At 37.7% G+C, this 12,031-nt stretch overlaps 1 protein-coding gene across 1 annotated transcript in view; it reads right to left on the reverse strand.

Moving 5' to 3' along the window:
- The window catches only part of CFAP54 (cilia and flagella associated protein 54), a 374,000-nt gene that overhangs the window by 42,065 nt on the left and 319,904 nt on the right, over window positions 1–12,031 (reverse strand). The window contains 1 exon segment of the mRNA XM_017893969.1: window positions 5,072–5,146. Within this exon segment, the coding sequence (XP_017749458.1) occupies window positions 5,072–5,146 (75 nt within the window).

Genomic DNA, 12,031 nt, shown 5'->3' on the forward strand with positions numbered 1-12,031 from the left:
ACTTTCTCACCCCTTATTTATTCCTCAATTCCCTGCAGTGTCTTCTCCTACTATTCTAGTAAAACACCTACTGAGTGTAGTCTAGTTAGAAGTATAGAGTTAAGCAGACCCATATTTGACTCCTGCCTTCTACTTTTATCAAGCTGCGAGACCTTGTACATTCTGCTAAATTTTCCTATGCATCAGTTTCCTCATCTCTAAAACAAGGATAATAATGATAACCAACGTCATACGGCTCTTGTCATATTAAATATTTAAAATATTAACTTATTTAAAATAATGTCTGCACATGCCATGTGCTCAATAAGTATTTAGTATTAACTATTAATATTACTACTAGCTGTAGAAATACTTGCATTTTCATGACTATTATCATTATTGTTTGTCACGCACTATGCTAGGCCTGGCAAAAAATCTTGAATTAAAAAAGAAAATTCTACCAAACTCAAGCAGCCAAGAAAAACTGCTTTGCAATCTCCTTATATAATATATCTGATATCTTGACCTAGGATAACCTTTTCCACTTTCAAATCATGATCTGCTCCTAGGCACCTCCTCTCCATACTGATTCTGTATGAATCCAGTTCGTTCAAATCACACACACACACACACACACACACACACACGTATGTGTGTGTAACTGATTAGGCAAATTTATCTGTATCATGGGAACAATATGAAACTATTTCATTTTGCTAACTACAGGAACCTTAATCTACACCTCTTTTGCAGCCACAAAAGTATCTATACCAGTGTTCTATATGCAGCTGGTGGTCAATAATTACCGACAGATAGGAGATTCTGTTAAAGAACTTAGCCCATTCCATGGTCAGTCACCATGAGAACAAGAATATTTTTAGTGTCATGTTTGAATCCTACCTGACAACTTAGAAACTGCAACAATTGGAACCTACACAGGCAATTAAAAATGCTTTTTATTGCTGCCTTACCAGAAATCATATGTAATGGTTATTGACATTCCATGATTAATCACTAACAAGGAGAGCATGGGGCATTTGTTCCCTTCCTTCATCTTTTGCTATTCTCAGTTTCTTTTGTCACAGGCCGTGCATGTCAATATTTATTTTAATTAGGAAGAGTTAACATAGGCAAAGGTAATTTGCAATAGGTATGTTCAGTAAGGAACCAAATTGCACAGCAAGAGCTCCTGCTAGTGACAAAAACAGCTTCACGAAGGCGTGTAATTTCATTTGCCTAACCATTTACCATCCCAGCACTGTTGGTGAGTCTTGTTTTCAGTGGAAGTTAGCTGGAAGCCATCTTCCATCTTGGATGGGCAGCTCTTTCACCGCTGGGATCTCATGTTGGGATCCTGCACACAGACCTAATTCTTACAGGATTCAACAATAATCCAAATTACAGGCAAAGAAAATAGTACCTTTCACATTTGTCCTCTCCTTTTCTATAAATATTTCAAAACAAACTTGGATTCTAAAATTGTTCTTAAAACTAGTTGACTAGGGGATGAAGAATTCACACATGGAGGGTAAAACCATAGTGGGGATGATGATAATAATGATGATGATGATTATTATACAGCTAATATTTCCTAAACAATTATTTTTACTAGGCCTTATGACAAATTCTGAAAATATATTATCTACTTTAATCTTCACAACAACTATGAGAGGTTGGAATCTGTACTTTTTTACATATGAGAAAACTGAGGCTTAGAGAAGTTAAATAACGTACCCAAGTTCACAGAATTAACAAGACTCAAGGCTGAGATTCCAACCTAGACCTGTCAGAAACCAAGGTCCATTGACATTATAAATCATATATTTTATTATAACAAATTATTCTTTATAACCTATATTTTTTTAACAAAAGAAAAAGCTTTAAATAACTTATAGTTCCATGTGGCTGGGAGGCCTCTCAATCATAGTGGAAGGCAAGGAGGAGCAAGTCATGTCTTACATGGATGACAGCAGGCAAAGAGAGAGAGCTCGTGCAGGGAAACTCCCATTTTTAAAACCATCAGATCTCATGAGACTTATTCACCATCAGGAGAACAGCACGGGAAAGAACCACCCCCGTGATTCAATTACCTCCCACTGGGTTCCTCTCATGAAACATGGGAATTGTGGGAGTTACAATTCAAGAAGAGACCTATTTTTAACTGCAATTTATCCAAAATTAGACTTAAGCTTGATTTTATTATCAGTGGTCTACCACAGTAAGTCTATACATTTCCATAATAAACAATTAAGTTCCCTGTTTAAAAAGTGGGAAAGGACATAAATGGCCAAATGAATAAGTGAAGCAAAGATTAAATTTCAGATGTTCAAAATGAAAGGAAATTCAATTCAATTCAAGAACCAATGACCAAGAGATGTGGTGTACAAGGCACTGTAAGAACTCAAAAGATGAAGATAGCATCACCTCTGCCCCCAGGAAGATAATGAGCTAATGGGAAAAAATACAGTATAATATTTCAGGTCTTACTTCAAATGTCACCTCCTCAGAGAAGTCTTCAGTCTTCCCTAACCACCCTATATAAACTGTGACCCCATTCCCTGTCACTCTCTGTCACAGGGACCAGCAAACCTTTTCTGTAAAGGGTGAGATAATAAATAAGTTAGGCTTTGTAGGCTATACAGTCTCTGCCAGAATTACCCAACTCTGCTTTTGTAATGTGAAAGCAACTATAGATCATAAGTAAATGAATGAACAAGGCTGTGTCCAATAAAACTTTATTTATAAAACAGGGAGTCACCAGATACAGCTCATAGGCTATAGTTTGCTGACCCCTACTCTAACATATCACTCTGTTTTCTTCCTGCATAGCACTTAACAAAATCTAAAATTATCTCGTTTATTGATTTGTTTACTGTCTATTTCCTGCCACGAAAACAGTAGCTCTAGGAGAGTGGAATCTTTGTTGCTGGTTCACAGCTAGCTCTTCAGTGCACAGAAAGGAGTTACTGACACAGAGGTAGTTCATTCTAAACATCTGTCAACTGAGTAAATGAATAAATACCATTTTGCTAAAGGAGAAACACGAATGCCAACCAACATAAGAACTATTAACAAAAAAAAATACAATAATGACATACTATTTTTCATTTGTCATGCTTTCAACCATTAGAAGAGGAGGAGGAAAACTAGTGTAGATGGGCTGGGCACAGCAGCTTACACCTGTAATCCCAGTACTTTGGGAAACCAAGGCTGACGGATCACTTGAGGTCAGAAGTTCAAGACCAGCCTAGTCAACATGGTGAAACCCTATCACTACTAAAAAAAATAAATATATATATACAAAAATTAGCCAGGTGTGGGGTGCTTGCCTACAGTCCCAGCTACTCAAGAGGCTGAGACAGGAGAATCACTTGAACCAGGCAGGTGGAGGTTGCAGTGAGCCAAGATCGCACCACTGCCCTCCAGCCTGGGTGACAGAGCAAGACGCTGTCTCAAGAAAACAAAATCCAAAACAAACCCAGAAAACTAGTAGAGATGAATATGTGGGTAAATGGTCTTCTCATCTACTATTGACAGGAGAGAAATGTTGGTGCAACATTTCTGGAGGATTAATTTGCTGTAATACATCAAAATGTATATACCAATTTTAAAAGGGGTGAATAATTGAAGAGATATTTATCTAAAGAAGACACACAAATGGTCAATAAGCCCATGAAAAGATGCTCAACATCATTAGTCATTAAGGAAATACAAATCAAAATCACAATAAGATACCACTTCACATCCACTAGGATGACTACTATTACACACACACACACACACACACACACAAACCAGAAAATAAAAAGTGTTGGAAAGAATGCGGAGAAATTAGAACCTCTATGCATTGTTGGTGGTAGTATAAAATTGTGCAGCTGCTTAGGAAAACTATTTGGAAGTGCTTCGAAAGGTTAAACATAGAATTACCATATGATTCAGCAATTACACTCCTAGGTATATGCACTAAAGATCTGAAATCAAGGCTTCAGATTTGTACACTAATGTTCATAGCAATATTACTTACAATAGCCATAAGTGGAAACAACCCAAATGTTCATTAACAGGTAAATCCATGAAGAAAAGTGGTATATACATACAACGGAATATTAGTCAATCTTAAGAAGGAATAAAATAGTAGGACATGTTACGACACGGATAACTTTGAAAACATTATGCTAAGTGAAATAAGCCAGACACTAAAGGACAAATATTGTATGATTCTAATATGAGGTATCTAGGACAGACAAATTCATAGAGACAGAAAGTAGAATAGAGGTTACCAGGAGCTGGGGTGGTGGGGGAGGAGGAATTGAGGAGTTATTGTTTCATGGATATAAAGTTTCTATTTGGAAGGATGAAAAAGTTCTGGACAGTGACAGATAGTGGTGACAGTTGCACGACATTGTGAATATACTTAAGGCCACTGAACTGTATACTTAGAATGGTTAAAACTTTAAATTTGTATTATATATATTTTATAATAAAAATGTACATATACTTTTTCACTCCAAATCCAATCCCTAAGAATTAACTCTGAAGAGGTAATACAGAAGAATGAAATATGTATGTACAGGATCAATCAACTACAGGACCCATCAATAAAGATCTAGCTATGTAAATGGTACCTGACACAACAAATACATAAAAGAAACCATTATGCAGGCATTAAATACGACAAAGTAGACTTTTCACATAAAAATTTATCCACAAAATTATTTGATGAAAAAAGCAAGTGACACAATGCATGTAAAGCATGATACCATCAATATAAAAATTCTAAAGTTTATCTGTACATAAGGAAAATTCTAGATATACTCTAAATGTTAATAGGGGTTATTCTGTGAATGGTAGATTTGAGGTGATTTTAAAAATTATCCTGTTTATAGTTTTTTGTATTAGTTAAATGTTTTTTGAATACAGAATATTTTAACCTAAATAACGTGCTATTGTAAACTCATGTTTATCACTTTTTCTCATTAATAAGGAGGGTTAGGCTCTTGATACTTACAATTAGATGTTTTCTATATTTCCTTTTCCATAGCAATAATAATTGTGAGTGAATTTGACACAATTTAAAAGGAGAAATACATACCTCAGATAGTGGTGTTGGCTCTTTATCATTCAAAAACAGAGATGCTATTTCAGAGCAACATTGAATAATCATGTCCTAGAAATAAGAAGATAGTAATACAGTGAGGTTGATATTATTAGAAACCTAAATATTACCTATTTAATTATAAACTATTTCATTTGTCTTTTCTTGATCATCACCTAACCTTTGTTTCCAGGATAAGACAGAGGGCTCAGAAGTCATAACCCCTTAAGTAATTAGGCTTGTTTGAATTGTATCTAATTGTACAAAATAAGATTTTGAAAATAATTATTTTTCTAAATAAGGTTTTGAAAAATTACTTTTCTTCTGAGAAGAGAGCCCTGGAATAAAGAGTTTCAGATGCCTGAAAGGGTTTGCAGCAAAGAATGACTGGGGATTACAGAAGACAGGGGAAGAGCAAATGAAAAAGGAAGAGAGTCAACAGCATGATGACACTGCCCACAACCCTGCTGCAGCCATGTTCACGTGTGGACACCCAATCCACAAGGGACCTACCCATAGACAGTTTGAATCCATCAGATTCCCTATCATATGATTTCATGTAAGGAAGAACAACATGAGAGACACACAGTCAGTATTGACAGCATGAACTGAAAGGTCCAGGTGCAGGGTTGGAGAAGGCAGCCATTAGGCCAATGTGGGAGAGGACAGAGGAGAAAATGGAGATGAGTGAGAACTCACGCCCCCTGCAGCACTGAGCACAGTCTTGGCTCCTGATCCGCCAGTTCAAATTTCTGTGAGGCCACTGTTTCAGGTTCCAGTCTTTGTCTATGCATGACCATACTCAACTCATCCTGACAAACACTACCTACCTACCAAACCTAATTGACTTGAGTTAGTGTGAGTAGTTTTTTCCTCACTTACAACTGAAGAAGTCATAACTACATGATTGTCAGGGATTAACTATGCCTACTTCACAATGTTGCCAGTGTCTGACTGAAGGAAGCAAAAATTTGCTTTCTGATAATATATTATATATAATACACACATATATATAATATATATACACATTTACCAGCATTTAGAATACTAAAATGATAAAAGTACATTAATTTTTAAATAACTGAGCAATACTGGTAAAAACTTGAAATAAAAAAGCAAACAACACCTGAACTCAAAACCCCAAAACTCCATTATATCTAAGTTTAAACAAATGCAAAAACAAGGAAAAGGCCAAATTTCAGGGTTCTAAAACCATAGATAATTCAATTCAATTTAACAAACATATTCAAGGCATTATATTAGGTGCTGTGGAACACAAAGATGAAGAAACAGACCTTCTCCTCCAAATATTTATAATTACTCAGAAAAACAGATTCATATATAACTAAATAAAATACCAAGCAGAATGTGCTCAGAACACAGGCAGTTATGACAGGGTCTAGGATTCTAGATGTGGAAGAGAATAATTCTTAGTACTATAAACATGGAAGACTTCCTGGAGTAAGGGTCATAGGAACTAACCCTTGAAAAAAATAGTGCAATTTCAACTGGTAGAGACTGGGGACCAGGGCATCGTGGGGCCGGTGGGGTGGAGAGAGTCATACACAAGCAACGAGCAGGGGACATTCAAGGAACACAAGGAATTTGCTGATATGGTGATATGATCTTCATTGCAGGTGTGTATAGGAACCATGGCAGTGAGAGTTCTCACCGGAGAGGTAAATTTTTAACAGGTCATGTGAAAGTAAGGAATTTGGATTTTATTGTATAGAGAACAGAGCAGGACTGGTCTGAGGGCATAATGGTAGATTGCTTTGAAAAGATAATTTGACCACAGTTTAGCAGTGAACTGCACTGGAAAGAGACAGAGAAATCAGCTAGGATGCCACTCAAACAGTTTGGGTAGGAAGTGATTACGTCTAGAAGTGGGCTGGCTTCTGTGGATCTAAAAGTGATGGAGGGCAAGCAGACTACCCAGCACTAGTCAGGGTACACCAGTGTCCTGTGCTGATCTTGCCAGGCCCCTGGTCCACTTTGCCAGATAGAGAGGAACACACATCCACTCCTATATATCCCTTATGGATCTGTATTTCCAACTGAGTGCTTAGGTAAGGTATGCTTTCAGTCTAAATAAAAGAGTTCAACAGCATGATGGGTTACTGTAAGGATTTCATCAAGAGCCATGAAACAAAATGGACACTGTCCATGAAACAAATGGACACTGTCCATGTCGTTAATCAATTCACATCACAGATGAAGAGAGCAATGCTACCTGAAAAACGCCTTTGCCTGCTTCAGCTAAACATTTTGCAAACAGAAATTTTCAAACAGAAATTTGCTTCAATGACATACTTTTACTCTGGCATTACTTGAGGTAAACTGCATACACATGTTCTGAAATTGGCTGACTTGAGGTTGGGGCTGTGAGTTCCTTGTGCGACCTTGCTACCATAGAGATGAAGAAGGGGACGGCAGTGAGCTCTCCAGTCCCAGCCGGAAAGCAGTTGGATGCACGTGTGCTGCAGCTAGCGAGGGGCTGGGAGGCACAGAATGACCCTTGCTCAGTCTTTGCCATTTCTCCCTTAAAAAGAATATCTGCTATTTCTATGAGCAGTGGCCCTCTGGGTGACTCCAAGATACTAAATCCAATTCTTAGATTTAGTTGAAATCATCATTCTCCTCCTTCTATAATATGTGTGGGAGGGAAATACTCCCTAAGTTGCTTTCTAGCCTCCAAACTCTTGCTTCCCTCATCTCTCCTTCACATGCCACCATGATTGTCTTGGCAAATCACAGGGTGGATCATGAGCTGCTCTTCCAGGTGAGGTGCTGCCCCTACCTTGTCCTAGCCCCCAAGATCCAGTCCTGCTTTCCCACAGCCCTCTCTTACAGAACAAAATCTTTTTCACCATTTATCCATTCAACATCAATCAAATTCCTCCTACAGGCCACAAAGGAGGAATAGGAGATGAAAAAAACACAGAGATCACATAAGGAGCTCATGGCCTAGTGAGGGCAATTGGAGAGACAGTCTCTTATAGCACTTGGTGGTGAGATCAGAGCAGAGGAGGCACATAATTCCACCCAGTCTTCCTGCGCGATCATCTCCCACTACATTCACCCTGTACTTCTGCCACAACTGATGTCTTATTGTTCCCTGAATATGAGATTCAGTTCCACGACTTCATATCTCATCTCTTGCTGTACCTGCAGTCTGGAATGAGTTTTCTCCACAGGTCTCCAACTAGAAGTTTCACAAACAACTATTAAGGAAGCACTACGGTTCAGTTACTGGGCTAGATATTGGCGATATAATGATGAATAAACCCTCTGAGCAAATCACAGTCAAGAGAGAGGAAGAGACAAGTAATCAGCTAATTGCCTAAACAGTATAGGATATTTGGGTATGCAAGGAAACATGGCCTTAATTTCCATCTAGAAGGGCTAGAAAATGCTGCTGAGCTATTTAAGCAAGCACAAAGTCTAGCTCAACTTTCTCTCTCAACACACACACACACACACACACACACACACAATCTATGTAAATGAGACTTTAAATACAATCGGTTAGAAGAGTTTGCATCAATAACCCCACTGCCAAGAAGGAAGGATTCTACAACTCTACCCTTCCATACAGTGCAGAATGAGGATAATGGGGAAATAGGAAAACTGGAAGAAGCCAGAGGTACTAAGTTGAATGACATAATAAATTGCTGAGCCAGACTGGGAAGGAGAAAAGAAACAAAAATCTCTGTATAGACTAAGTTGGAGGAAAAGGTGTAGGAGTTTCAGCCAAATGAGACAGATGTTAGAGACATGCTACGGATGCCAGAGAGCTGTGAGAGCAAGATAGCTGGGGAAAAGAGGATTTAACAGAAACTTTTCTGTGTATTCTAAAGGATTCCCCCTGAGATGTTCCTATAAGAGACTGGAAAGATTTAGATTATTTTCCATGGTTCTGGATGTCAGACTGACTGCCACACTTTCTTAAGACAGATCTACTGGGTGGCTGGGCTCATTAGGAATGACATCTGGGTAACTATGGCCATATTCGTACATTGATTAAGCTCCTCTGTGACAGGGACCTGGCTATATTGATTTATGTACATTCTCACCTCCTCAAGCCTGGAAATAGTTTGCACATAATAGTTCCTCAAAAAGAATTTGTTAATGATGCCAATTTCCAATTGTATCTTGCTCTGTGTTCTCACAGTACTTTAATAGTTGGGATATACTGCCTATATATTAATTTTAACTGTCTTACAATCAGGCATTTCATAAATGTTTGCTGAACTAACCTTAGGTGACTTGGCAAACATATTTCAAACTTTTCATATCAGTATGCTACCATTCCAAATAAGGTGTATGCATCTTAAAATCAGGGTGGTTTGCATCTTCCATACACTTTAGAACACCTGACAGGCTCTGAACACTCCCGTAAACTATGAATGACAGATTAAAGTAACTCAGCCATTCAGAGCCAGTGTTGTTCACTTTAGAAAAAAGGACACACAGGTTTTCAAGCCAACAGTGATTGAAACAACTGTTCTGTAGTCCTCCCAATACATCTTAAATTAATATATGTGTTCTGAAGTTCTTGGCTTATTCTGGACCCCAGGGTTTTGGGGGAAAAACATAAAAGGGAGTGAGTAGGAAAATAAGATTCACTACCTTCCCCCCATATCAATCAAAGACACATTTTCTGCACCCTTATATTCAATAACCCACCAACAATCTACACTGTAATAGAAATAAATATATTAGATTATGGAGGCTATGAAATCCTGTCCAATTCCAGACCAGAATCAATCTCTTTAGAAGTGTCCTAGTTAACTTCTAATTAGCTCCATGTGAAGGTTGTCATGACAACAAACTAGCAGATTTAGTCCATGGAATTTATTTGATACAGCCCAGAATCGAGCTTCTTTTTTTAAAAAAATTAAGTGCTCATTAGTATTGTGGAAAAAAGAAAAATTTATATGTAATTTCATTTCTCAACTTTCAAACGCTGTGAGCTAATTTGCTTGCCAATTCACCTAAATGAATATTAGCGTTCCTTCTTTCTGGTGACATTCTTCTGTATATAGAACTAACAGAGCCAGAAAATATCTAAAACACCCCACGTTAAAGCTGAAGAAACATTTTCTAGGTCGGAGAATAAAACAAATTCAAAAACACAAGGAAGAACATCAAGAGTGAAAAGAGTTTGTTCTACTTGAGGGTTGACCTATGCATGCCCACCATTTCAGCTGGAACAGGAAAGCAAACCATAAGCCTTTGTTAAGGCAAGGTAGGCCCTCCAGATTCCTCCCTCCACTTCTCTTCAGACACCATCATACCCTCGACCTCATTTATTTCCTATTTGTTCATATTTATAGTCAACCTCTTGGCTCAGATGCTGGGTTAGTTGTGATGAATTCGATATCTACATCTGCCCACCAAGGATGTTTTGGTGACTCTCAGTCCACCCAAAGAGCCCGTCTCTCCATCTCAGAGCAGGATTTGAATGTAAAGATCATTTTGGAGTTGAGAGGAAAATTAGCTCCAGGAAAAGCTAAGAGACAGACCTTCAGTAGTAAAGTTGAGTGGCAGAGGGCACAATCTAGAATCCTTACTCTAACAGATGCTCACTCTCCTGCCTCAGACAATCTAAGCTGAAAACGGGTTCAGAGGAAAACAATAATTTTCCATACATGAACTATATAGTAGTGAATTTAGGGACGATTTCAGCAAAGAATATTCTAGACTATGACTCAAAAACAGCAATATGGTAAATTTGGTATGTGGCTTAAAAACTGTCATTGTAGGTATTCTACCAAAGAAGAATAAAAATAGAGAGCCGAATTCTTTTTGGAAATAGACATGAAAGGGCAATCATGCACTTTATAAAATAAGTCTGTATCTACAGCTATAGCTATAAAACCTACCAAGTTTGAGATAGTTTGAGCTATCTGATATATTGAGGGATTATAAGCACTCAGTACATCATTAAGCATCATAATTCATATTGCAACATTTGAGGACACCGAAAAGGATGTGCAACCAAAATTCTAAGACATCTGCTCCATGATATACCCAGGCACAGAGCACAGAAAACATAAATGCTGAAAAGTGGCATTTTGCAAAGGCTAACTGTGATTGCACAGTAGATTCTCTTATGGTTAGGCTTGCTGTTTTTACAGTAATGAAAAATGCATTCATTCACTCTACTGATGAATTCAGACTAAAATGCCAACAAGTATCTTCTAAAATCAGGAAAGTTGCTGATTTTACACTTTCACATAATGAAAGTGTATAGATGAGGTAAATAAGAAAACAAAGCCAAACCAATAATATTCTTTCAGAATTAAAAATGTTTTGTTATTGATACCCAATTAAATATTCCTAGCAGAAAATGATTTAAGTAAAAAAGATATACTAGATCAAAAATAAAGAGAAGATCCTAAAGGCAGGAGAGATGGGTAGAATTAAGTACTTTCTCTGCTCTGATATCAGCAGAGTGAGGCAAGAGTCTGCCTCTCCCATTGCTCTCACTAGACCATAAAGCTCCTAAGGGCTCTCTCTGTGTCTTGCTCATCCCCGATTCCCACACCATGGCAAGTAGGAGGCATTCAAAAGATGTTGAATGAAGAAATGATGAATAAACTTTGTTTTGTAGGCAAGAGTTGTGGAAAAGTGAGACCGGGACCCAAGTAGCTGGGAACTCAACCCAAAAAGTGTCACAAGGAGGGCCCAGAAGCAGGGCTATGCAGCAGGCATGAAAGCATTCAGTCTTCAACTGAGTGGGAGGCTTCAGAGGAAAATGAGTTTGAGACATTATTTGATAAGTATGAATACTTGAGTAAAAAATCTATAGATGAACATATGAAAGTTCTGATATAATGACTGAGAAAACATTAAGAATAAAAGACAAGTCAAGAAAAATTCGAACACAAAAGAAAGGAAAATAACTATAGTACACTACTTGACTCAGTTGTGAACATCATTTACAGGGTC

This window comes from Rhinopithecus bieti, unplaced genomic scaffold (assembly GCF_001698545.2).
Source record: "Rhinopithecus bieti isolate Rb0 unplaced genomic scaffold, ASM169854v2 scaffold_23405, whole genome shotgun sequence".
In the NCBI taxonomy this organism is placed as follows: Eukaryota; Metazoa; Chordata; class Mammalia; order Primates; family Cercopithecidae; genus Rhinopithecus; species Rhinopithecus bieti.